Below are 27,325 nucleotides of genomic sequence, written 5' to 3' on the forward strand. Positions count from 1 at the left end.
TTCTGGATCCACTCTGTCACCTGGGGCAATTCTAAGGTAAGGAATCTATAACTAACCTATGTTTCTTACAGCTATATTGTTACCAAAGGTAAGTAACTTGTCATTAAGCACACTAAACCAGAGGGTGTCAAAGCGCTAAGCCAGTCAAAGAACATATGCCTAACCCTGAAGGAGGGGGATACCCATTGACCCAGAGAACTAGAGGGAGAAGAGCCAGGTTCAGAGGTGTTTTCATAAAGCCAACAATATTCCTGTTTCAGAAATGTGAGCATGTAAGGTGTTCCACAGTTTTGCTGCAGCGTAGGAGAAAAAACATCTGCCCCATCCTGACATTGCGGATATTAGGGCCCACCACCTTCCTACTAGATACCAATCTGAGTGGCCTATTGGGCACACACCACTGAAAACATGACCAAATAAGCTGTGGTCCATTTTGGTGCAGTGGCAGAAAAACTGCATAGTGCTTTAAAAATCACTTGCTTCCATACTGGAAGCCACTGAAGGACCTGAAGGTCTTCTGCAACTGAAAGATGTTTAGGGGTGTTTAAAATCAGATGTGTAGTAGCATTTTGAATAACCTGAAGCTTCTGAAATGAAGAATTGTTGATATTCAGATATAAGGCATAGCAGTAGTCTACATGAGAAGTAATTAAAGCCACTGCCATTGGTGAAGTTCAAGGTATGTTGTGAGTTGTTTTTTGATTGCCTTCTCAATCGCTTTGGCTGGATAGGGAAGAGGGAAGATGGGTCAGAACTAGCTCAGTTGAATCGTTGGCGGTTGTGGGTTTCTTGAGGAGGAAGTTGATTTCTGCAAGTTTCCATTGATCCAGGAAAGTGGCAGGCGTGATGGAGGTTTTGATAATGTGGGTCAGGGGGGTGCTGATTGGTTATGTTCCCAGACTGTAGATGTAGTGGGGGTATGGGTCCGTTAGGGCCCTTAAGTGGACTGTCCAGCTGATTGCCGCTGTGGTTTTAGGTGAGGGTTGTCCATTCGGTCAGGTGGCAGTCTTGGTTGCTGGTGAGTAGGTTAGCAGTGAGTTACCTGGGGCTGGGTTGGTGCGCGAAGCTGCAGTACATGTTTGCCTTACAGAGTTTCACCCTAATTCCATAAGTATTGGAACAATCTTTAAACCTGTTATGGTGCTGGAGTCTCATTGATTGAATCAGGAGATCCTAATAGGAATTGGTGCCACCAGTCCCTTGAGTAAGAGCCACACCACTGGAAAAACTTGACTCAACTGGTGGATTCAGTGGCGCTGGCCCATAAAGGGCCACCACATATTGCAACTGATCAATGCTTTCACTTAAAATATTTAAAATGTATTCCTGTGCAATTACTTTGCTATCTTTAGTAAATTGTATTAAAAGTTTAATTATCACATACTTTCTTTTATGTTTTTTAAGGTTGACGCTAATTAGCAGACAACTTGAAAATCCAATTGTTCATTTTTGTAATGTGTCCTCTTTCTTTGCTCTAGGATGAAGAGGCTGCTTTGGCAGATGGAGAAGATGTTCCATTTGAAAATAGTGTGAGACAGTTCCTAGGTGAATACAAATCTTGGCAAGACAATATCCAAACTGTACTGTTTACTCTAGTGCAGTCTATGGGCCAGGCGCGTAGCCAGGAGCATGTTGAAATGCTGCAGGAAATCATTCCAACATTAAAAGAGCTGAAAACTCAGAGTCAGAGGTAAATACTATTTTCCTTGTAGTTCTGTGAAAATATTTTTTATTAAACAAAACATGAAAACTTGGGTGATCTTTTTCTCTTTTTTTTTTGTTTGTTTTTAGTATCTACAACACTCTTGTGAGTTTTGCATCTCCCTTGGTCACGGATGCATCTAATGAATGTTCAAGCCCTACATCATCTGCTACTTATCAGCCCAGCTTTGCTGCAGGTATTTTTGTTTCTCATTTTTGAAATGAGCATTTTCTGTAAAGACATCTTAATACTGAAGAATCCGTCATCTATAATCATTTGTCATTTGCTGAAACAATGTCATGCTCTAAGCTTCAAAATGCACTTAAATCTAGGGGACCTTGGGCTCAGGTGGAGCAAAATCTGACTTATATTGACGATAGTCATGTTGGATTTTAAAAAGAAAACAGAAAAGCAAGATTTGCCAAGATGCATCCAAAATTCATAGGCTAAATGTGACAAATCTGAAAGAAACCGGTTAGTATTAGATTCCTTACCTTAGAATATCCCCAGGCGTCAGTCTGGATCCGGAAACTTTTGCGTAGCAGTACCCCTGCGCGTCGCTAGGCGTCGTCTGCGGCTCCGCGTCCGTCGTCATTGGTGCCGGGATGACGTCGCCGGAGTACTTAGACGCCGCCCTCGCGCGCTGACGGCCGTTCTTCTTTTTTCCGCGGCAGCCAGCGCCGATCTGGAAAAAGTGGTACCCTTTAGTCATTTTTTTACTAAACTTTTTCGATCCTTTTTAGGTCTCGCCTGTCGATGCGCATGCGCATCGAGCAAGCGAGACTATAGGGGCTCATCCACTCTTTATCCACACTGCAAGGAATCGTGGCGATTCCTTGCAGTGCACGAGAAATTTAAGCTCAATGCGCATGCGCATTGAGCTTAAATGCGCGTGCACATGCCCCCAGCCGCCTGCCTTGCCTACTCTCTCTCACAGCCTCCCCCAGCTCCGCCCCCTCACTACTTGATTGCACGGCCGCTAGGCCGTGCCTCCCCTACTCTCCTCCCCCCTCCTCCTCCTACTCTCCTCCCCTGCCTGCCTGCCTGTCGTGTCGCACCTCTCCCCTCTCCGCCCCCTCCCCTGCCCGCCGTGTTACGGTGAAAGGCTTGTTATGCCCAGGCGCCTCTTTTACTGTTCCACCAGTCTGGACTGGGAGCGGGGATAAAAAGCGGCAGGCCCCGCAGTTCCTTATCTTACGAAAAGCGGGCTGGCAACTTCGATACCCCGCTCTCATTACCCTATCTGTCGCCATTTATTTCAAAGGGCACCATTGCGCATAAACATTGCGGGCATGTCATGAAACCATTACGACACACTTGTGAACTGGCTGGGACGCAGCAGCATTTCCCACCAAGCGTTTATCCAAAACCAGTTCATAGCGTGCATGATCTTGACTGCTGATCTCCGTCTATATGGAAGTCACGCTGTGGTTTTCACGTGATCAATGGGTATTGTGAAATAATCTTCAAACTGTATGTCTAATTCCCACAAGTCTTGATCAGTGAAGTCTACCTCGGGTGATCATTATTCACTGTGGTGTTTGTCACTGAAAGCGCCTCTGCTGTATACTGAACGGTTTAAATCGAGCTTCTCAGCAAGATTTCCTCTCCCTTCCTACATTAATGGAACCAGCATGCTTCACATTGCATCAACGCATCTTGAGGCAGCGTTTAAAAGATGGCATGTTGACTCTGCATTGAAACACATAAATGAATCTGTCCTTTAAACAGCTGCTTCTAGAGCCAAAACAAATAAATGTCCCTTATTAGGTTTTTTTCGAGACAAACCTGCCGCCCAACAGAACCGTGTTGCAGGTGAGTTTGTGTTGGATTCCATTATCTTTTCTTTTCATTTCTTCTAATCTTTTTAACACTTAGTTCTGACCACGTCCAGTGGAATAGATGTGCTGATCAAATATTTCTCTGTGATTAACAGGTTTGCATTCCTGGCTTGACTTTTATCTCATGTGGCAGGGAGCGCACTGCAGACACCACGCCACGCAACGCCACTCATCCACGCAACGCCACTCATCCACGCAACGCCACTCACCCACGCAACGCCACTCACCCACGCAACGCCACTCACCCACGCAACGCCACTCACCCACGCAACGCCACTCACCCACGCAACGCCACTCACCCACGCAACGCCACTCACCCACGCAACGCCACTCACCCACGCAACGCCACTCACCCACCGCCACTCACTCAATGCCACTCACCCACGCAACGCCACTCATCCACGCAACGCCACTCATCCACGCAACGCCACTCATCCACGCAACGCCACTCATCCACGCAACGCCACTCACCCACGCAACGCCACTCACCCACGCAACGCCACTCACCCACGCAACGCCACTCACCCACGCAACGCCACTCACCCACGCAACGCCACTCACCCACGCAACGCCAAGTAACCAAAAACATTTCCATGACAAAAAGGAGTCTCTGGCCCTTAATCCACCCACCATATGCAAGCGTTTTCATCAGCATAGCATATAGCATATCTACTAGTGATTTTTTGTTAAAGCTTTTACAAATGTTTATTGCTTTTTTGATTTGTAATTCTTTAGCATTGGCTACAAAAAATAAAAATGCAAAAGATTTACAACAAAAAACCCATAAACAATTCTAAATGCACTAACTCTAATGCTGCGAGACCTATTGCATTTCCAATGCTTGTTTATCTGTTTTTCGAGTCGAACAACTCAATCGGTGCCGGTAGAGATGCCCGGGTTCAAACCCTGTGCCGACTGCAACCGACTAATGTCGGTTACCGACCCCCATCGCCGGTGCCTGTATTGCTTAGGGGCCGACCACAATGACAAGTCGTTCCCCGACTGCCGGGCCTTGACGTCGAAAGCTAGGTGGGAGCGGTCCCGTTAGTGCCTTGAGCTCCGGCAGTCGGCCCCACGCCACTCGGGGTCCTGGTCCAGAAGGAGGTCGAGGGACCGGTCGCGGGGCCGGAGTCATCACAGCTCGGCGAGTCGACACCACTCGTCGGGCTCCAAGTCCTCAGGTCCGGCGACTTCGGTCCCGACGCCTCAGGGCCCCGTCGGATCCGGGTCGCCGCTAGTCGACCTAACGACCCCTCGGCCGGCATCGACTCCTAGGGTGTCGCCCACAACGACGTCCCCGATTTCCCCCCCCCCCCCCCCCGCCCCCCCCCCTCGATCCGGTTCGGATGTCGGAACGGCCCCAAACGACGCCGCATTCGACATCGAGAGAAGTGCAATACTTCTATGATCCGGCCCCATCATTTGAACCTGAGTACCAGGAGATGAAGGGCGAGGCGGATTGGGAAGGGTCTGAGGACCCTCTGGCACGGGAGTGCTAGTCTTTTCCGGAATGGGCAGGTGAACTAGGGGAGGCCAGTGGTTTGGACACTTCGTCCGACACTGGATTTGTCTCCCCTGGGCTGCCTACAGTGTGCTGTTGACGAGGGCAGCCAAGGCCTTGTCTCTTGAGCTCCCTGTCGCGGCCGTGAGGACTAACCTCCTCACTGAGGTCCTCAAACCGCAGGCAAGCTCTTCGGAGCCTCTACTGCCGTTCAATGAGGCCTTAACTGACGTTCTGTTGGGCACTTGGTCCAGGCCTGCTACAGGTCAATCAATCAATCAATCACAGCATTTATATAGCGCACTACTCACCCAACGGGTCTCAAGGCGCTAGGGAGGGGGGGTCCGCTACTGCTCGAACAGCCAGGTCTTGAGTTGCTTCCTGAAGGCGAGGTGGTCCTGGGTCAGGCGGAGGTGGGTCGGGAGGGAGTTCCATGTCTTGGCGGCGAGGTAGGAGAAGGACTGTCCTCCTGTGGTGGCTCTTCGGATGCGGGGGACGGCGGCGAGGGCGTGGCCGGTTGATCGAAGCTGGCGTTTGGGAGCGTAGAAGTTGAGGCGGCTGTTGAGGTATCCCGGGCCTTGGTTGTGTAGGCCTTTGTGTGCGTGGGTGAGGAGTCGGAAGGTGATTCTCTTGTTGACCGGGAGCCAGTGCAGGTCTCTCAGGTGTCCGGAGATGTGGCTGCGACGGGGGATGTCCAGGATGAGACGTGCTGAGGCGTTCTGGATCCGCTGAAGTCTCTTCTGGAGCTTGGCGGTGGTTCCGGCGTAGAGGGAGTTGCCGTAGTCCAGACGGCTGGTGACGAGGGCCTGGGTGACCGTCTTCCTGGTCTCGGTGGGGATCCACCGGAAGATCTTGCGTAGCATGCGCAGGATGTTCAAGCACGACGAGGAGACGGCCTTGACTTGTCCGGTCATGGAGAGGGAGGAGTCCAGGATGAAGCCCAGGTTGCGTGCGTGGTCTGTTGGTTGGGGTGCGCTGCCCAGGGCGGGGGGCCACCAGGAGTCGTTCCAGGCGGAGGGTGAGGATCCCAGGATGAGGACTTCCGTCTTGTCCGAGTTCAGTTTCAGGCGGCTGTTCTTCATCCATTCGGCCACCTCTTTCATCCCTTCGTGTAGGTTGTCTCTGGCGGTGGCGGGGTCGTTGGTGAGGGAGAGGATCAGCTGGGTGTCGTCGGCGTAGGAGATGATGTTGAGGTTGTGCTGGCGTGCGATGTCTGCGAGGGGGCCCCTCTGTAGATAGGAACGTGGCCAGACGCCACCTCCCGGCCCCGGGCGACCCTTGTTTCCTGTCCACCCACCCCACCCCCGAGAGCCTGGTTATCCAGGCCTCTAATTCCCAGACCGCATTCCCAACAGCTCCCCCTGATCGGGAATCCAAAAGGTATGAACAGTACAGAAAAATAATGGTCTCCTCACTTAGTTTGGGGTGCGGTCGGTCAACACCGCTTGCCTTTTGCTCCGTTATGCCCACTCTCTGTGGGACACGGTCTCGGACGTGCTGCCACAATGCCCGGAGGAGGCCCGGGTTAAACTCGCCCAAGCCCTTGCAGAGGGTCGAGATGCGGCACTGTATTCTGTTCGATGTGGGCTGGATACCACTGACCCGCTAGGCAAGGCGATTGCAACGATGGTGACAGTTCGCCGCCACGCCTGGCTGAGGTCCGCCAATTTTTCGGCTGATGTCCAGAACACCCTTATGGACATGCCGTTTGATGGCCGTCGCATCTTTGGCAACAAGGCAGACAGTGCGCTTGAGCGCTTTAAAGACTCCAGGGCTACGGCCAAGTCCTTGGGCCTGTCGGCCCGCGCCAGCAGACTGCTGCCTTTCGCTCCTTTCGCCGCCAAGGTGCACCCCCACACGTCCTGCCAACCACGGGCCGCAGACTAACATCCAGCGCGCTGACGGACGTGGTAACCCCCGTGGAGGTGCCAGGGGACAATGGTGAGGCCAGTCCACATCCACCCCCGCAGCATCGCCTCAAAGCCTTCCTAGTCCGAGCTTTCAGGCCCATTAAACGCCAGTTGGGGGCAGGGTTCGCCATCACCTCCTCCACTGACATGACATCACATCAGACAGGTGGGTGCTGCAAATCGTCCGAAGGGGCTACTCCCTCCCCTTCGAGGCGACCCTTCCAGCCATGCTACCGCAATACCACCGCGTGTCGGGGGATCACTTGAAACTTCTGCACGAGGAAGTTGCGGCCCTCTTGGCCAAGGGGGCCATTGAGCACGTTCCTGGGCCAGAAGTAGGGTGTGGTTGCTATTCCCACTGCTTTATGGTTCCCAAGAAGGGCAAAGGGGGCCTACGCCCTATCTTGGACCTGCGGAACGTCAACCGCTTCCTCCGGAAGGAGAAGTTCAAGATGCCGACTTTGGCTCAGGTCTTAGCTGCCCTTGACCCCGGAGACTGGATGTTAGCGTTGGACTTGCAGGACGCTTATTTCCACATCCCCGTCCTGCCGGCGCTACCTGCGGTTCACGGTAGGCCACGAGCACTTTCAGTTTACCGTGCTCCCCTTCAGCCTTACCAGCGGCCCACGGGTGTTCACGAAAGTGATGGCAGTGGTCGCAGCTGATCTGCGCAGATTAGGGGTGTCAGTCTTCCCTTATCTCGTCGACTGGTTGTTGAAGGCGGGCTCGCCCCACAGTCGTCAGCCACCTCCAGACTACTGCCGACCTCCTGCACCTGCTGAGGTTCTCTATCAATGTGCCGAAGTCATACCTGTGCCCCTCTCAGAAGCTCCTCTTCATCGGCACAGTTTCGGGTTCATCTCCCCGAACAGCGGGTTCAGGATATTCAGGCTCTGATTCCGATCTTTCAGCCTTTATCCCGGGTCTTGGTCAGGTTGACGCTGCGCTTCTGGGGCTGATGTCCTCCTGCATCCTTCTGGTGCATCACGCCAGGCGGCGGATGCGGCCTCTGCAGTGGGACCTGAAGTTTCAGTGGGCCCAGCATCAGGGCAACTTGTATGACCATGTCTTGATCTCGGAGGGCACTGCAAGACATTTGCAGTGGTGGCTCACGGACCTCGATTGGGTCAGTGGAAGATCCCTCTCCTTACCCCAACCGGAGCACGTAGTTGTGACGGACGCGTCCCTCCTGGGCTGGGGGACCACATGGGAGAGGCCGAGATCAGAGGCCTCTGGTCTCCGGCGGAGTCCAAGCTCCACATAAACCTTCTGAAACTGCGGGCGATCCGGCTTGCACTGAAATCATTCCTCCCCTCTGTCCGGGTGAGTGTAGTGCAGGTGTTCACGGACAACACCACCGCCTTGTGGTACTCCAACAAACCGGGCGGGGTGGGGTCGTGGACCCTTTGTCAGGAGGCTCTGCGCCTCTGGCAATGACTGGAACATCAGGGCGTGACCCTGGAGGTTCAACACATGGCAGGTTCCCTGAACGCCAGGGCGGACGAACTCAGCCGTCGGTGCATGATGGATCACGAATGGCGTATGAACTTGGACGTGGTGCAAGGCCTCTTTCAACAGTGGGGAGATCCTTGGTTAGATCTATTCGCCACAGAAGAGAACGCGCAATGTCATCAGTTCTGCGCGTTGGAATTTCCAAGGCGGCAATCGCTTGGAGACGCTTTTCGTCGTGAGTGGAGTTGCGGTCTGTTGTACGCCTTTCCGCCTATACCACTTCTGCCCAGAGTGCTGAAGAAGATCAAGCGCGACCGGGCCCAAGTCATCCTTGTGGCTCCGGACTGGGCACGAAGATACTGGTATCCCGAGCTACTCAGCATGTCAGTCTATCCCCCGATTCGTCTGCCTCTTCAGGAGTACATTCTGTCGCAGCAGCAGGGTACGGTCCTCCACCCGAACCTGTCCAGTCTCCACCTCCATGCTTGGAGATTGAGCGGCGACAGTTGAGGCCATTTTACTTGCCTCCTGAAGTTTGTACATGATTCTGGCAGCCGTGGCGCCCCTCCACAAAGTCGGTATACGCCTGCAGGTGGAACAGATTTGTGGCATGGTGCACATCAAAGGCTGTGGATCCACTCTCTGCCCCCCTTTCTGAGGTTCTCCTCTTCCTTCTTTCTCTTGCCCAGCAGGGCTCTGCTTTGGGCACTATCAAGGGCTACCTTTCTGCCCTTTCCGCCTGCTTGAGGCTACCTGATCAGTCTTCTTTGTTCAAGTCCGCGATTGTTCACAGATTCTTGAAGGGCATCACTCATATGTTTCCCCCTTTTCCTTTCGTGATGCCCCAGTGGGACTTGAATCTGGTTTTGACTTACCTGATGTGCGCTCCCTTTGAGCCGCTTCATAACTGTCCTCTTCACCTTCTTACTCTGAAGACTGCTTTCCTGGTTGCCATCACCTCTGCCAGGAGAGTGAGTGAGCTCCGGGCTCTTTCCTCTAAGCCTCCTTTCTTTTCTGTCCATCATGAAAAGGTTGTGTTGCGGACAAGACCCTCTTTCCTGCCCAAGGTAGTCACAGCCTTCCACATTGGGCAGTCCATCACCTTGCCCACCTTCTTTCCGCCGTCCCATCCCTCTAAAGAGGAAGAGCGGCTCCACCGTCTGGACCCAAAATGTGCGCTCTCATACTATCCGGATCGCACACGCCAGTTCCGGGTGGATGACCAACTCTTTGTTGGTTACGTGGGCGCTAAGAAGGGACGGGTGGTGCACAAACTGACCATCTCTCGGTGGGTCGTGTTGTGCATCAAGGCATGCTAAGAAGGAACCTCCTGTTGGGCTGAGGGCCCATTCCACTCTGGCCACGGCGGCTACTACTGCCCTGGGCCGGGGAGTCCCCTTGCAGGACATTTGTCAGGCAGCTACGTGGGCCTCGTTGCACACATTCGCAAGACACTACTGCCTGGACAGCCAAGTCCGAAGGGATGGCTTCTTTGGCCGTTCCGTCCTCCAGGACTTTCTGGTCTGATTATTGGTTCACAGATCCACCACCGGGGTTGGTATTGCTGGGGTATCTATTCTAAGGCAAGGAATCTAATACTAACCTGTTTCTTTCAGATGCACAAGTTACTTACCTTCTGTAACGATATATCTGTAAGAAACAGTAGTTAGTATTAGATTCCTTACCGCCCACCCATCCTCCCCGTTCTGTGAACCGATATCTAGGGTTAAGGTCATCCCCTTTCAGGGCCCTAGTTTCATGGCACCATTGTTGGTTTTTATCATGGCTCTGCGTTTCTGGCGCGGAAAAGCTGTGTATAAGAACTGACGTCAGCGCGCGGAGGCGGCGTCTAAGTACTCCGACGACGTCATCACGGCGCCCACGACGGACGCGGAGCCGCGGACGACGCCTACCGATGCGCATGGGTACTGCTACGCAAAAATTTCCGGATCCAGTCTGACGCCTGGGGATATTCTAAGGTAAGGAATCTAATACTAACTACTGTTTCTTACAGATATATCGTTACCGAAGGTAAGTAACTTGTGGGTCGTCCTGCGGCTCTGCGTCCATCGTCGTGATCGCCGAAATGATGTCGCTGGAGTACTTAGATGCCGCCTTCGCGCGCTGGCGTCCGTTATTTTTTCTGCGCCAGCAAGCGCAGATCCGGGAAGAGCATGTACCCGGAGTCATTTTTTGACCAACTTTGTGGACATTTTTGTTTGTCTTTTTCGAGTCGACTCGACTCCTGCTACCAGTAGGGATGCCCGTTTTCAAGCCGTGTGACGCCTGTCACCGACTGATGTCAGTTACCGACCCCCACCGCCGGTGTCTCTACTGCTTCGGGGCCGACCACGATGACAAGTCGTGCCCTGACTGCCGAGCCTTGACGTTGAAGGCTAGGCGGGAGCGTTCCCGTAAGCTCCTCGAGCTCCGGCAGTCGGCTCCGCGCCGCTCGAGGTCCCGGTCGAGGAGGAGGTTGAGGGACCGGTTGCGGAACCCCAGTCATCGATCGTCTGGGTAAGTCGAAGCATGGCAAAAAGAAGTCGAAGAAGCATTGTCGCTCTTCGACTTCCCCTCGCCTGTCGCTCTTCGACTTCCCCTCGCCTATCGCGCGACTCGGCCGAGGGTTTGGGTGGCACCTCCGACAGGGCCCGCGCAGTCGCATCGGGTCCCACACTGTGAGAAGTTGGCCTGATATGCAGTGCTCACTATTCTAGTGATCACTATGTATCAGTCCAAACAACCCTTATTGACGATTGGTTTTAAGTCAACCTTATAGACCAGCTATCCTAGTAGCATGGATACGAGCAGTCTAAGGCTAAGACTCTAGAGGGCGTGTTAAGCCAGCTGTTTTACCATCACATTACCCCTTGAACACCCAGTGAAAGGACACCACACAAGTTGTTATGAAAATAAACAGATATTTATTTATAACAAGACTACCCTGAACTCTTTATGAGTCAGGGAGCTAAGCACACAACAAAACTCTTACGAAAATACTTTAAGTCGCACAATTTACACAGATGCCCTAGGGGCACGAAAAACCATATACACAGTAAGTGGAATGCGAACTTGCTAGCAGGTAAGTAATACTTTTCTAGACTTAGGAATCGCTAGGCCTACAATTCTAAACACTGGGATTAGATGCAGGAGGCCTGTGGACGTCGTGTGCAGAGTGGGAACTCTCACGCGTAAGGCGGGACAAAGTCTATGGAGGCTAGCAGTTGCAAAGTTACTGTTCTCGGGCGAACCCGACTAGGTGGGTCGAAAACGGGAGTGGATCCGAACACTTAGGGTGTTGGACTATGCTGGAGCACCGGAGTACTCAGGTTACCTAGCCCAGGGGCTGCGGCTGCATAGGGTTGAAGTTGCGTCGGAAACCCTCGTTGAAGATCCAGGAGCCTGAAGAAAGAGTTGCTGGCAGAGGGCCAGTGAAGAAAGTTCGGAGTGATCCAAGCCTGGATCACGGAAGAAGAAACCTGTAAGCAGAGGGGACCAAGTTCTGAATCACTAGCCAGTGATTTGAGTGGGCACCAGGATGGCACCGGACGAAGTCACCTCAGCCAGGTGAGTGGGCGCTGCTGGGCTCTGCAGTCTCTCGGACCAGGAGGCGTTGTCGGCGACCAGGATGGAGGTGCGAGCTGTCCCACGAAGGTACTTGCTGTCGACGTCGCTGGACCCAGGATTGGGCAACAAGTCTTGGCAAATGCAAGGCCCACGCGGTGGACCTAAAATGGCGTCTTGAGTGGACCAGGAGGGTCCAGGGTGCTCCTCTTTTGGAGGGGAGCAAGGGCTAGTCTGGAGCAACCAGACCAGCAGTAGTTGTCGTCGTGGAGCGTCGTGAGGGGGCCACTAGCCAACGGGCAAGCGACCTGGACAACGCGGTGAGTAGCAAAAAGCAGAAGGGCCCCACGCTGATCTCGTGGATGCAGGGGGGCTGAACTTCGGTGCTGGAGCTGCTCAGGGTCGGGGCTTCTCTTACCCCAAAGCACTCAGTCGAGGGTCACTCGGGAGTCGTGCTGGACAAGCGTCGTGCAGTTCTGAAGATGGCCGGTCCCTCGAAGTCTCGTCACACCCACTGATCACAGCTGGGCTGATGATGTAGGTTGAGGTCAGAGGTGCCAGGGAAGCCTGTTCTCGTCGTGCTGGAGCAGTCTTGATCCGAAGGAGAGACTGGCAACAAACCGCGATGCTTGGTTGGTGCCTGCTGCTGCAGGGTGACTACTCCTTAGTCACAAGGGAGAATCTTGGGAAGAAGTCTTGAGTTCCTTTCGTGGAAAGTAGTTTCAGGATTCAAAGATGATCTGATTTGGAAGGGGGCCAGGTCCTACCTTTATCCTGCAAAAAGGGGCTGGCACGCGACTAAGTCCTGCCCTATGGGTGGGACTAGGAGGGGGGTGGTTACACCCCTCTCCTTTGGCGGGCTTTCCCCAGGCCAGGGGCTGGAGTGCCCCTGGAACTGGTTCTAGCCGGCCTATGCACAGTGAGCACCGGGGTGCCACTTGCAGTCACCTTCCTCTAAAGCCCTGCCTACCTAGAATACACAAAATCCTGTCTGGGACGGTGCTGGCACCGCCCCTGGGAGGAAACCCTTTGTCCTTGCCTCCTGGGCTGGGAGGACTCCCAGCAGCAGGAGGGCAGACTTGTGTCTCGGTGGCAGCATCCATTAAGTGGAGCTAAGCCTCTGTTTGACTTTAACCGGGGTTACAGGCTACATACATGTCGTGTCCCTCTAGAAGGGTGGAATGCTAACCCCGTCGCCAGAATTGGCGAGGGGTTAGTATTCCAATTCGTATGACACCTTACTCGACATGTTTTGATAAAGCAATACCAGAGTTGGCATATAACCGCGAGGATTATAATGCACTTAAGAGTATATGGTATGCGATATCATGGAAACGGCTAAGGGATGGATCCCGAAAGCTGCAGACAGGCTCAGCTCATGCCAGAGCACTATCTCACACGATTCCAAGCACTCTGCCTTCAGGATTGTCAAGGCCTGCCATAGGAGTGACTGATAGGAGATCTGTGTGCCCATTTTAGGGTTAGATATAGGAATACTATATCTAAAGCAAAGGGTGATTACACCACCTTGCCCCAGCTGTCGTGCAGCCAGTTGTGTCAGATTTGGATGGCCAGCCAGGGGTGGCATAATACATGCTGCAGCCCCTGGTAGGCCCTGGGTACACCTATGCCCTGGGTACCTAAGGTACACTGTACAGGGACTGATAAGGTGACCCAGTATCCAATTAGATATGTACCTAAGGTACATGGAATCCATTTTACAGAGAGAGCAGTAGGCCTGGGGTCCTGAATAGCAGGGCCCCAGGTCAACTAAGTCAGAAAACCAGCAAAACACCAGGCAAAAAGTTGGGGGCAACCATAGTCAGGGATCTACCTTCCTACACAAACCCTCCGGTCCCTGGACTCGATGCGACTCCGGCGCAGATCTGAGACTTCCTCGTGGCCATGAGGACTCTCTTCACGCCGTCGAGACCTGCTGGCGCGCCTTCGGGCCCTGCGGGTCCGACTGGGGGTCCTAGTCCTGTGTTGCCGGCGGCTTGGGCCTCTGCAGCGCCGGCGACTTCGGTTCTGGCACCGCAGGACCCCGTGGGATCCAAGCGTGGATCCCTGTCGACACCAGTTGACCTTACGACTCCTCTGCTGACGCCGACCCCCGGGGTCACACCTCCGGTGCCGTCCTCGGACGACACCGTCCCCGGTTTCAGCCCGGGTGCGGCATCGGAGCGGCGCCGTTTCCGACGCCGACTGGTGAGCTTTTCACCTATGCCCAGGCTCTGTCATTTTTGCCTGTTTATCAGGACACAGATGGAGGGGAGATCTGGGAGTGGTCTGAGGACCCTCTGGCACAGCAATGTCAGTTAAGTCAGGACTGGGCAGATGAGCTGGGGGAGGCCAGTGGTCTAGACACTTCGCCTGACACTGGTTTTCTCTCTCCTCCTTCCGTGGCTACGGAGGAGGGGGCAACTTATGCTGTGGTGCTGCGCAGGGTGGCCACAGCCCTGGGCCTGGAGCTCCCTGCAGTGGCAGTGAGGACTAACCTCCTCACCGAGGTGCTTCAACCACTGGTGAGCTCTTCGGCACCTCTGCTGCAGTTTAATGAGGCCCTCACTGACATTCTGATAGGCACTTGTTCCAAGCCTACCACAGTTCCCCCTGTGGATCGGAACGTGGCCAGGCGTCACCACCCAGCTCCGGGCGACCCCTGCTGTCTGTCCACCCATCCCACCCCTGAGAGCCTGGTTATCCAGGCCGCCACTTCCCAAACCGCATTCCCTACCGCTCCCCCGGACCGGGAATCCAAAAGGCTGGAACAGTTTGGCAAGAAACTGTTTTCCTCTGTCAGTCTAGGGTTGCGGTCCATCAATACCGCATGCCTTTTGGGCCATTACACCCACTCTCTGAGGGATATGATGGCGGACGTGCTGCCCCGGTGTCCGGAGGAGGCCAAGACACAGCTCGCCCAAGCTCTTCCTGAAGGGCGGGATGCAGCACGATACTCCGTTCGATGTGGACTTGACACCACGGGCTCGCTGGGTAGAGCGATTGCAACTACGGTGGCGGTTCGTCATCACGCCTGGCTGAGTTTCACTAACATTTCAGGGGATGTCCAGAACACTCTCATGGACATGCCTTTTGATGGCCGCCGCCTCTTTGGCGACAAGGCAGATAGCACGCTGGAGCGCTTTAAGGACTCCAGGGCTACACGGCCAAGTCCTTGGGCCTTTCGGCCCAGTGCCAGCAAACTTCTGCTTTTTGTCCCTCTCGTGGCCACGGAAGGGGCGCCCCCGCACGTTCGTCCAGCCACGGGCCTCAGAACCAACCTCAACGCGGCCGTGCAGTCCGCTGTGGCGGAGCAGGGGGTCAAGGAGCCTGTTAGTCCACATCCGCTCCCGCAGCATCCACCTCAAACCCTTCCTAGTCCGAGCTTTCAGGCCCATTCCACGCCAGTGGGAGGCAGGGTTCGCCATCACCTACTCCACTGGCATACCATCACTTCGGACAGGTGGGTGCTGCAAATCGTCCGAAGGGGATACTCCCTCCCCTTCGAGACGACCCCTCCAGCCATGCCACCGCAGTACCACCACATGTCGGGGGATCACTTGCAACTTCTGCAGGCGGAAGTTATGACCCTCTTGGCCAAGGGGTCCATCGAGCGCGTTCCTAGGCCAGAAGTAGGGCGTGGTTGTTATTCCCACTACTTTCTGGTTCCCAAGAAGGGCATAGGGGGCCTGCGCCCTATCTTGGACCTCAGGAGCGTCAACGTCTTCCTCCGGAAGGAGAAGTTCAAGATGCTAACTTTGGCTCCGGTTCTGGCTGCCCTAGACCCTGGAGACTGGATGGTAGCGTTGGACTTGCAGGACGCTTATTTCCATATTCCTGTCCTGCCGGCCCACCGGTACTACCTGCAGTTCACGGTAGGTCACGAGCACTTTCAGTTTACCGTGCTCCCCTTCGGCCTCACCAGTGCCCCTCGGGTATTCACGAAAGTGATGGCGGTGGTCGCAGCTCATCTGCGCAGATCAGGGGTTCCAGCCGTCCCCTATCTCGACGACTGGTTGTTAAAGGCAGGCTCGCCCCAGACCGTCGTCTCCCACCTCCAGACTACGGTAGACCTCCTGCATTTGCTGGGGTTCTCCATCAACGTGCTGAAGTTGCACCCGATTCCCTCTCAGAAGCTCCTCTTCATCAGAGCGGTTCTGGACTCGGCGCGGTTTCGGGTTTATCCTACCGAACAGCGGGTTCGGGATATTTAGGCTTTGATTCCGATCTTTCATCCTTTATCCCGTGTTTCGGTCAGGATGACCCTACGCCTTCTGGGACTGATGGCCTCCTGCATCCTGCTGGTGCATCACGCCAGGTGCCGAATGCGGGCTCTGCAGTGGGACCTGAAGTTCCAGTGGGCACAGCATCAGGGTAACCTGTCCGACGACGTCCTGATCTCGGAGAGCACTGCAAGACATATGCAGTGGTGGCTCACGAATCGCGATTGGGTCCATGGCAGATCCCTCTTCCTTCCCCAACTGGAGCACACAGTGGTGACGGATGCGCCCCTCCTGGGATGGGGTGGCCACATGGGAGAGGCAGAAATCAGAGGCCTCTGGTCCCCGGCGGACTCTCGGCTCCTCATCAACCTGTTGGAGCGTCTGGCGATTCGGCTTGCACTGAAAGCATTCCTTCCCTCTGTCTGGGACAGTGTATTGCAGGTGTTCACAGACAACACCACCGCCATGTGGTACTGCAACAAGCAAGACTGGGTGGGGTCGTAGACCCTATGTCAGGAGGCTCTGCGCCTCTGGACATGGCTGGAACATCAGGGCATCACGCTGGTGGTTCAACACCTGGCAGGTTCCCTGAACGCCAGGGCGGACGAACTCAGCCGTCGGTGCATAATGGATCAAGAGTGACGTCTGAACTCGGACGTGGCGCAAGGTCTCTTTCAACAGTGGGGAGAACCTTGGTTAGATCTATTCGCCACCGAAGAAATCGGGCAATGTCATCAGTTCTGTGCGTTGGAATTTCCAAGGCGGCACTCGCTCTGCGACGCTTTTGGTCGCGAGTGGAGCTGCAGTCTGTTGTACGCCTTTCCGCCTACACCACTTCTGCCCAGAGTGCTGAAGAAGATCCGGCGCGACTGGGCCCAAGTCATCCTTGTGGCTCCAGATTGGGCACGAAGATACTGGTATCCCGAGCTACTCAGTATGTCAATCGATCCCCCGATTCGACTGCCTCTTCAGGAGGACCTTCTGTCGCAGCAGCAGGGGAGGGTCCTCCACCCGAACCTGTCCAGCCTCCACCTACATGCGTGGAGATTGAGCGGCGACCGTTGATGCCATTTGACTTGCCTCCTGAAGTCTGTGATGTGATTCTGGCAGCCAGGTGTCCCTCCACAAAAATGGTAAACGCCTGCAGGTGGAACAAATTTGTGGCATGGTGCACAGCAAAGGCTGTGGATCCTCTCTCTGCCCCTCTTTCAGAGGTTCTCCTCTTTCTTCTTTCCCTGGCCCAGCAGGGCTCTGCTCTGGGCACTATCAAGTGCTATTTTTCGGCCATTTCAGCCTTCTTGAGGCTTCCTGATCAGTCTTCTCTTTTCAAGTCCCCTGTTGTAAATAGATTCTTGAAAGGCATTACTCACATGTTTCCTTCTGTTCCCTTTGTAATGGCTCAGTGGGACTTGAATCTGGTGTTAACCTATCTGATGTATGCTCCCTTTGAGCCGCACCACAACTGTCCCTTACGTCATCTGACTCTAAAGACTGCTTTCCTGGCTGCCATCACCTCTGCCAGAAGAGTGAGTGAGCTCCAGGCTCTTTCCTCTAAGCCTTCTTTCCTTTCTGTCCATCCGGACAAAGCTGTTCTGAGGCCTCGTCCTTCTTTTCTACCCAAGGTGGTTACTGCCTTTCACATCGCGCAGACCATTACCTTGCCCACCTTCTTTCCGTCTCCGCATCCCTTAAAAGAGGAAGAGAGGCTCCACCGTCTAGACCCAAAACGTGCGCTCTCCTTTTATTTGGACCGCACACGACAGTTCCGGGTGGACGACCAACTCTTTGTTGGCTACGTGGGCACTAAGGAGGGGCGGTGCACAAGCGAACTATCTCTCGGTGGGTCGTTTTGTGCATTGTGCACTTGGCTAAAAAGGAACCTCCTGTGGGGCTGTGCGCCCATTCCACTAGGGCCACGGCAGCTACTACTGCCTTGGGACGGGAGTCCCTTTGCTGGACATTTGTCAGGCAGCTACTTGGGCCTCGTTGCACACGTTTTCCAAGCACTACTGCCTGGACAGCCAAGTCCTGAGAGACTGCTTCTTTGGCAGTTCCATTCTCCAGGACTTCCTGGTGTGATCTTGGTTCGCAGACCCACCACCGGGGTTGGTATTGCTGGGGTATCTATTCTAAGGTAAGGAATCTAACACTAACGTGTTTCTTTCAGATGCACAAGTTACCTACCTTCGGTAACGATATATCTGTAAGAAACATTAGTTAGTGTTAGATTCCTTACCGCCGCACCCATCCTCCCCGTTCTGCGAGCTGATACCTAGGGTTAAGGAATTTCCCTGTCAGGGCCCTAGTTTCATGGCACCAGTGTCGGTTTCTTGCATGGCTCTGCGTTCCTGGCACGGAAAGCTAAGTACAGAACTGACGTCAACAAGCGACTGTGAAACAGTAAAGGTATCGGATCCTACATCTGACCAACCCGGACCTCAACAATAGGAAAAACAGAACAAAGTGGTTGGACAGGATTATTCAAAAAACAATTACCTAGACACACAGTCAATCTGTACCATGTGACCACTGGATTATTATTCCAAAACGAATTATTTCAACACGCGACGACGGCGTCTAAGTACTCCATTGTGTCATTCCGGCGATCACGACGCCGACGACGGACGCGGAGCCGCAGGACGACGCCTACCAATGCGCAGGGGTACTGCTGACGAAAAAACTTTCCGGATCCAGTCTGACGCCTGGGGATATTCTAAGGTAAGGAACCTAATACTGACTAATGTTTCTTACAGATATATTGTTACCGAAGGTAACTAACTTGTGCAGCTCCCACATGGGCACATTAACCATGGTTCACAACACTGCTGGAACTCACTAGTTCCACACCAAAAACTGCGCCTGTCCCCATCCCTGCTAACGCAGAACCATGGAGCATTCAGACATCCAGATCCAGGTCAGATGAATCTGGCGATCTGGCTCCTGAAGTCCTAGAATTTGGGTATCTTAACCTACCACTGGACTGTATGAAGATCATTAAAGAAGCCAGACGACCTACTAGAGCTTGCTATGCTGCAAAATGGAAAAGATTTGCCATTTATTGCACCAGTAACCATATTGATCCACTGGATGCCTCCATCCAGAATATCATTTGCTACCTACTGCACTTGCAAAGATGTAATCTAGCATATTCATCCATTCGTTTACATCTAGCAGCACTTGCTGCTTACTTGCAAAACAGACATTTGTCACTATTTAGAGTCCCTGCAATTAAAGCCTTTATGGAAGGCCTAAAATGAATCATTCCTCCTAGGTTACCACCCTCTCCAGTATGGAACCTAAATATGGTTCTCATCAGACTCATGGGACCCCCATTTGAACCTTTACACAAATGTGACTGCAGTTCCTCACATGGAAAGTAGCTTTCCTCGTTGCGATTACCTCTCTTAGAAGAGTAAGTGAGATCCAGGCTTTAACCATACAAGAGCCATTCTTACAATTACATCGTAACAAGGTGGTTCTCAGAACAAACCCAAAATTCCTTCCTAAAGTCATCTCTCCATTTCATCTTAACCAATAAGTGGAGTTACCAGTGTTTTTTCAAAACCCAGACTGCGTAGCAGAAAGAGCTCTACATACCCTAGATGTCAAAAGAGCACTGCTTTATTACATTGACAGAACAAAACCTTTTCGCAAAACAAAACAATTGTTCATAGCCTTCTCCCCACCGCATAAGGGTAATCCCATCTCCAAAGCTGGATTTGCAAGGTGGGTAGTAAAATGTATCCAGATATGCTACCAAAAAGCTAAACCCATCTTGACAATTCCCCCTAGAGCGCACTCTACGTGCAAACTAGGGGCCTCCATGGCATTCTTAGGGAATATTCCTCTAGAAGACATCTGTAAGCCAGCAACATGGTCTACAACTCACACCTTTAGTAAACACTGCTGTGTGGAGGTGCAAGCCAAGCAGCAAGCTTCTGTGGGCCAAGCTGTTCTTAAAACTCTTTTTCAAACTACTGCAACGGATACAGGTGACCACCGCTAGGGGAAATACTGCTGTACAGTCTATGCTAAGTATGAGATCTGCAGCTCATATGCCTCGAACAGAAAATGCTGCTTACCAGTATGCATCTGTTCTTGGCATGTAGAGCTGCAGATTCTCACACGCCCACCCACCTCCCGGGACCTGTATCTGTTCCAGTTCTATCTTATTTAGATATATACATATGGACATATTTTCTGTTTCTACTAACTCCATCATTTCCCATCATGGCGAAAAACAATCTAAGGATGGAGTCAATGCCTATGCGCACTATCGTTCAAGGGAGGAGTCACTTATCTCGTGACTACAAAGACTTCTTCCAAGACAACAACAATATCCAAGCATCTGAGCCCAACACCAGATAGCAATCTAATGCTAAGTGTGAGAATCTGCAGCTCTACATGCCAAGAACAGATGCATACTGGTAAGTAGCATTTTCCTTCTTCAGCATGGTCATTGATTATCCTGCAGTGCAGCGGGGTTGATGCATGAGCCCACATTTCAGTTGCATTTCCGTTACACAAGTACATAAACACTTTTACTTGGAGACAACAGGCTGTGCTGTATGCTAGCTAATATGTGAAAGGATGCTAATCAAAATGATTGTGAAAGAAAAGCTATATAGTCTATAATTAATTACTTGGTCTTAGAAGATTGCATACACCTGCTAGTTTTCCCTGCATAATGTATTTATTTTTTATTCTGTGCAGCTGTGCGTTGTAACACTATTCAAAAAACCCAGCCTGAGGTGATGTCGCAGAATGCAAAGAAGACCATCCAAAAAAATCTTGCTACATCAGCAGATACTCCACCAAGCACAGTGCCAGGCACTGGCAAGAATATTGCCAGTAGTCCAAAGAAGGCGGTCCGTGATCCGAAAACAGGCAAAGGTAAAGCCCTTCAGAAAGACTTAGCAGTTCATAGAGAATACATTTCATGTAAAAGTATCTTTGGAAAATATACCAAATTCGATTTTCTTTGAAGATTTTGTAATGGATAGTATTGATAATTAAGCAGTGTCCAACAACCAGTGTGTTCAATTATTGTTTTGGGTGATCTTTATGTGATTTAGCCTTTCATTTGCTTGGGATAATGGCTAACATGGATCATGTACTGAACTGAATGCCCTGAACTGAATGCCCCTGAGTGATTTCATGATTAATATTTTGTATTACCTTGGCTAGTGTACTTGTAATTTAGTGCAGTGTTCTTGTAGTTGATACCGTCTACCCACACATTTCCATCAATTAAAATATATTGAGGCATAGTCTTGTATAGTCTTGTAAAAGTGAAGCTTGACACAACCACCAGGGAGGACTGGATTAGATCCTGCAGCTTTGCGGTCTTATCAGTGACACTTCACAATAACAGATGTGACATCCTTGTGATTAATTTTTCGACATCCAGAGTCGATCCATGACCATTAGAATTAATATTTTATTTTGTCCACCCTTGCTAACTTTTTGCTACTTTATTCCTGAAAAACGTGTGCCCTCTGAAAGAGCCTTAAATAAATCAGTTTTGACCCCCAATTATTAAACAGTGAAAAATTGTCAAGGTTCATACGCTTCTGTTTAGCAATGTATAGCTTATCCAGCAACATGTAGATAACCTTGACCGTAGTAGGCAAGGAGACTCCAATGGCAGCATGGTAAAATTATCCCCCCCACTGCAGCTGCTGCTGATGGCACCTTTGTGTTCTCTTGCTCTGTATGTTGACATTAGTATAGGTGTCATTAAAAATGAATAGCTATCAAAACTCCATCCCGCCCCTTGTATCTCTGTGGCTGCACCTCTGCTGACACTAAGGATTCTGATTGGCCGCGTAAATCCTCCTCATAAGTCCCATTACCATTCTTTTTTTTTTTTTACTTTTAACAACTAGAGAGGCAAGTCAGATTTATACATATTCTCTTAAGAGCAATGCAACAACAACATTAGAATGAACTCTCCTCTGTGAAGTAATCCGGAACCAGACCTGTAAAATAATTTTTTTAATAATCCAAGTGAATCTCTAGAAGGATAAAGAACTACCATCGCTATAGCAGTGCTACAGGTGTGTTTCCTCTGTCTCATATGTCGTTACTTTGTGTTAGGGAAGATCTCAACTCGATATTTATGTGGGAGGTCACCACCCAGCGCAGACTCCAATGCCTTCCATATCTCTTCATTTGGCCCCTTTTGGAAATTTTACAGAGGTTCAAAAAGGAATCTCCGTGCCTAATGAGTGACCTCAGTTTGGACAGAAAAGGAAAAAAAATATTTATTTATTTATTTATTTATTTATGCTCTTATATAGCGCTGGAAGTCAATCCTCGGAAGGGTATCTCCGCGCTTTCGTATGACCAAAAGAGCCAGAAACTAAGAATTATACAGTGAGGTAAGGGGGAACTAGTAATGGTACAGTGAAATAATGGGGAACAGATCTAACAGGCGACAGATAAAAAAGTTTTCAAGGACTTCTTGAAAGATTGAAAGTTGGTTGTATTTTTGAGAACAGAGGGCAATGAGTTCCAAAGGATGGGGCCTTTATAGGACAGGGCTCGCCCTCCCTGCCTGGCTTTTCTTATCCTAGGAACCTGGAGTTGTTGCTGGCTGCTGGATCGCAGAGTTCGACTGGGTATGTAGGGTTTGAATATTTCTTTTAGGTATTTGGGTCCATTGCCATACAGACATCTGTGAATTGTGCAGCAGATTTTAAATTTTACACGCTGTCTGATTGGCAACCAATGGAGTTTTGTCAGCAGGGGAAGTGAGGCAGATCTTGGCTGGGCGTTGAGGACTAATCTTGCGGCAATGTTCTGAACCACCTGTAGTCTCTGTAGTTGTTCCTCATTTGCCGAGACCAACAGGCCATTGCAGTAGTCCATCCTACTTATAACCAAGGCTTGGACGAGAGTCTTCCTATAGGAGTCTGATAAGAATGGGAAGACTTGTCGTAACAGACCAATGACCTGGAGGCAGGAACCTGCTACTTGATTTGTGTGTTCTTTAAGTAGGAGTGTTCTGTCTAGGCGCACACCAAGATTTTGGACAATCTGTTTAGGGCTTGGTGTTGGTCCTAAATCCTGAGGCCACCAATCCGGGGACCACAAAAGTGTGGCCTCCCCGAACAGCATTACCTCAGTCTTGCCTACATTACACTGGAGGCGATTGATGGCCATCCAGTGAGATATTGCCCTCATTCCGTCCGCAAAATATTTTTTTATTGCGGGCGATAAGGTTTTAAAAGGGAACAAAAGCTGAGTGTCATCAGCGTACGACACAGGGGTGAACCCATAAGATCTTACGATATCCGCCAGGGGAGCCACATACACGTTGAAAAGTGTGGGGCTTAGGCAAGAGCCCTGTGGTACTCCCTTGGTGAGCTCCCTAGAGATAGAATGGTGGGAGCCCAATCTCACCTCTTGTTGGCGGTCCGAAAGAAAGCTCTCCAGCCACGAGAGAGCCACTCCTTCTATTCCCCTCTCCTTCAGACGACCGAGAAGTATCTCATGGGACACAGTACCGAAGGCAGCGGATAAATCCAACAGCACCAGAATCATTGAGTTCCCCCCATCCAGTGACATCTTGATGTTATCAGTCACTGAAAGGAGGGCAGATTCTGTGCTGTGGTTGGGCCTAAATCCAGATTGAGAGGGATCTAGGCCATCCGCTGCCTCGATATATTTGGACAAGTGAGTGTTTACATGTCTCTCGGTCATCTTACTGAGGAGGGGTAGGAGAGAGATAGGTCGGAGGTTGGAGAGGTCGGTCCATGGAATTGCTGCGTTCTTTCGGATTGGGTTCACCACTGCTTTTTTCCATTCTGTAGGTACAGATCCTTCCCTAAGAGAATGATTGATCAATGTTAGAATATGGGGTCTAAGCAGATTTTGCAGAGAGGCAGTTATTTTGGCTGATAAAAGATCGTCTGGAGATCCAGATTTTATATAACTCATTAGGGAGATGAGATCTGAGTCGTTGACTGCTGGGAATGCCGTGAGTGTGGTTTTATTCCGTGTGGGCAGGATGGAAGGGGAGATTGAGTTGTTACTATTATGGTTGGAGACCATTAGGATTGTATCGTAGATCAGGTTGATTTTATTTTCAAAGAACAGGGAGATTTTGTCGCATAGTTGTTGGGAAAAGTCATCAGGGCTTTTACATGCTGTTGGTTTTACAAAGTCTTGAAGGATTTTAAATAGTTCCTTGGAACGATTTCCAGCTTCTGCGAGTCGTAGAGCGAGGCTATTTCTCCGAGCAAGTTTGATGTTTTTGTAATATCTAGCCTGGGCATCATGATGTGCTTTCTTGTTTTCTTCAGTATGAGTTTTTCTCCACTTCTTTTCCAACCTCCTACAGTTTTGGTTTTCTATTCTAAGCTCCTCGGTGTACCATGCTTCCTGTTTGGTGGCAGGGTATTGTTTGTGCAATTTTAGAGGTGCTATGTGGTCAATTGCTTCTTTAAGAGACTTATTGAATTTGGTTAGAACGGTCTCTATACTGTCTGTCTCTGTGGGAGTGGGCTGCTTCCATACCTTTTGCAGTTCCTCTGCGGTGACTTTATGCCATTGTCGACGACAAACGGGAGGTAGGGGGTTTTTATTGGAAGGCTTGGCCACCTTGGATATTGAGAATTCCACAATAAGGTGATCGGACCAAGTTATTTGAGTCGGAGAAAGGCAGTGTATTTTGGGGAAGTTGGTAAAAACCAGGTCGAGAAGGTGTCCACCTGTATGGATGGGGTCATGGTTTTGTAACGTCAGACCGAGGGAAGATAGTTCAGAGATCAGGGACATAGTTTCAGGGAGTGAGGGATTGTCAGCGTGGACATTGAAATCGCCAAGAAGGAGGAAATCTTCTTTTGCTTTGAAGTGTGGGGCCAAGAGTTCCAATAGTGCGAGGGGGAAGCCTGTGGAGGGCCCTGGAGGGCGATAAACTAAGGCTCCTTTCCCCAAAAATTTTGTGGCATATTGCATTTTTAAAATTATGATCTCGAAAAGAGGGCTGTATTTCTGTTCTAATATGATGACCTTCAGGTGTTCTTTATGCATGATGGCTAAGCCACCCCCTGTTTTCTCTGGACGGTCAAAATGAGTAAACTTATAGCCAAGAGGAACTCCTACAGCGATTGCGGGGACTGTGTGGGGTTTCAACCAAGTTTCCGTTAGGAAACAGAGGTCGGATTGTGTAGTGTGTATTAGGTCCCATACCTCGAGTTGGTGTCTAGGTAGGGAGCGAACATTTAGAAGGAGGCATTTTGTCTCCTTTGTCCCTCTAGGAGGAGTTTGTTCCTTTTTATTTAGCTTCTCAGTAATAGGTTTTGTATAGGTGGCTTGATATTTGCAATATATACAGGAGAAAGGGCCCTCAGGGCACAGACAGGAGTCTCTGGAGCATTTTGGGAGAGGGGTAGGTCTAAGGTGTAATAAAGTTTGAGTCGAATACCTGAAGTGAGGGGGCCTTGCGGAGGTAATAGGCGTGGGAGTTGGGTCCATGTCCCCTGGCCCCGTCCTGTCGCGGACGGGCGCAGACGGGCAGGACTCTGGTACGACTCCGGCGCAGGTCCGGCGCGTCCGCAGTACGCGTCCACTGTGCGGAAATATTACAGGAACAGTATTGGTGCACATTGCATAATCTCTTTTGGGCGGATTCTGATCCCATTGACATGCTTAGTATGTGTCATCATGACAAATGTTAGCATTGAGGGATTAAACTTACTGCTTCCCCTACTGATACTGCTGACTGTCTTTAAGCAATGCATTTAAGTGTGTGTGTGTGAGAGAGACAGACAGATGGGGTTTCCTTTGGGATCTCCACCCTCCTGAGCTAGCCTTGTTCCACTCTTAAAACACGCAGCAGCGTACATTTTGGAACTCCTGTTGCCCATGGTGTAAAGTAAGGCTAATCTTCTGACGGAAGTTTTGCAACCTTCTTTGCAGGCTTCTGAATCACTGTTGCCTAATAAGAGGCCCTTTTGGATCCAGTCATGCCTTCAAGGAAAAAAGTACTGCTGCTCCGGCAGTAAATAGGTTGGTGGCATGTTTCAGCCGATGTTTCAGCCTTTATCATAGATATCAGTGAGACTGAGACTGATGCTGCTGGTCCTCGTGGCCTCCTGCATCCTTCTGGTAACACATGCCCGCTGGCATATGTGGGCTTTGCAGTGGGACACGAAGTCCCAGTGGTCCCAGCATCAGGGAAATCTCTTCAACCTTGTCCAAATATTGGTGGAAACTGCGAAAGATCTGCAGTGGTTGCTAACCAACCCAGATTGGGTCAGGGAAAGACCCCTTTATATTCCCCACCCAGAGCTCACAGTGGTGATATAAGGAAACCGGCTTTTTCGCAAGTTTGCCCCCCACTGTTTGCCCCCATTTCAGCAGCTAGATATTGTTGTGATGGCTCAGAAATGCCCTGAGCCCTGCTAAACAGGACTCTGTGCTTGTGCTCTGACCCTTTAAATTGTAAATGTTTAATTGGCTTGTCCCCAATTGGCACAGACTAACTTACTGTAGGTCCCTAGCATATGGTATTGGTGATATTCGAGGACTGTAAGTTAGAGTGCCACCCCCTGGGACTGCAGCACTTGCTGTGCCAACCTGAGTGGGACAAAGTAAAACATGGCTCCTAGTCTGCCACTGTAGAGTGGAAGAGCATTTTTAAACTGCTGACTTGACTTTGCCATCCAAGGTAAAGGCAAAGCACAAACCGCCTCTTTTAATATATGTAAGTCACCTCTAAGGTAGGCTTAAGGAGCACTAAGGCAGGGTGTTTTATGTTAAAAAGTAGATCTGATAGAGACTTCTAGCTGCAGATTCTTTACCTTTGAATTTCTCCGGTGTCAGGCTGGACCTGGGAACTTTTGCCCTAGCAATACCCCATGCGCGTGTAGTCTGGTGGCTCCTTTCGGCTACGTGTGACGGCGGCATCATTAGTGTCGGTTATGATGTTGTGGTACCTATATAGGCACCACCCAGGCACGCAGACGTCAGTTCTTTTCTTTCTGCGCCAGTTAAGTGCTGATCCGGGAAGATCTACCCCTCTGTCACTTTTTGACAGTCTTGTTCTTGACTCCGTGTCTGCTTACAGATTTTTTTCCCCTCGTGTGCCTGAGGATGTCTTTAAGCCGTTCGGATCTGTCCCC

The 27,325-nt window shown here is 51.1% G+C and overlaps 1 protein-coding gene across 1 annotated transcript in view; it reads left to right on the top strand.

Annotated features, from left to right (window-relative positions):
- The window catches only part of SMG1 (SMG1 nonsense mediated mRNA decay associated PI3K related kinase), a 1,634,890-nt gene that overhangs the window by 1,539,086 nt on the left and 68,479 nt on the right, over window positions 1-27,325 (top strand). The window contains exons 59-61 of the mRNA XM_078665250.1: window positions 1,479-1,690; window positions 1,792-1,898; window positions 20,907-21,086. Coding sequence (XP_078521376.1) covers window positions 1,479-1,690; window positions 1,792-1,898; window positions 20,907-21,086 — 499 coding nt within the window. The remainder of the gene's footprint in view (window positions 1-1,478; window positions 1,691-1,791; window positions 1,899-20,906; window positions 21,087-27,325) is intronic.

This window comes from Lissotriton helveticus, chromosome 10, assembly GCF_964261635.1.
Source record: "Lissotriton helveticus chromosome 10, aLisHel1.1, whole genome shotgun sequence".
NCBI classification, from domain to species: Eukaryota; Metazoa; Chordata; class Amphibia; order Caudata; family Salamandridae; genus Lissotriton; species Lissotriton helveticus.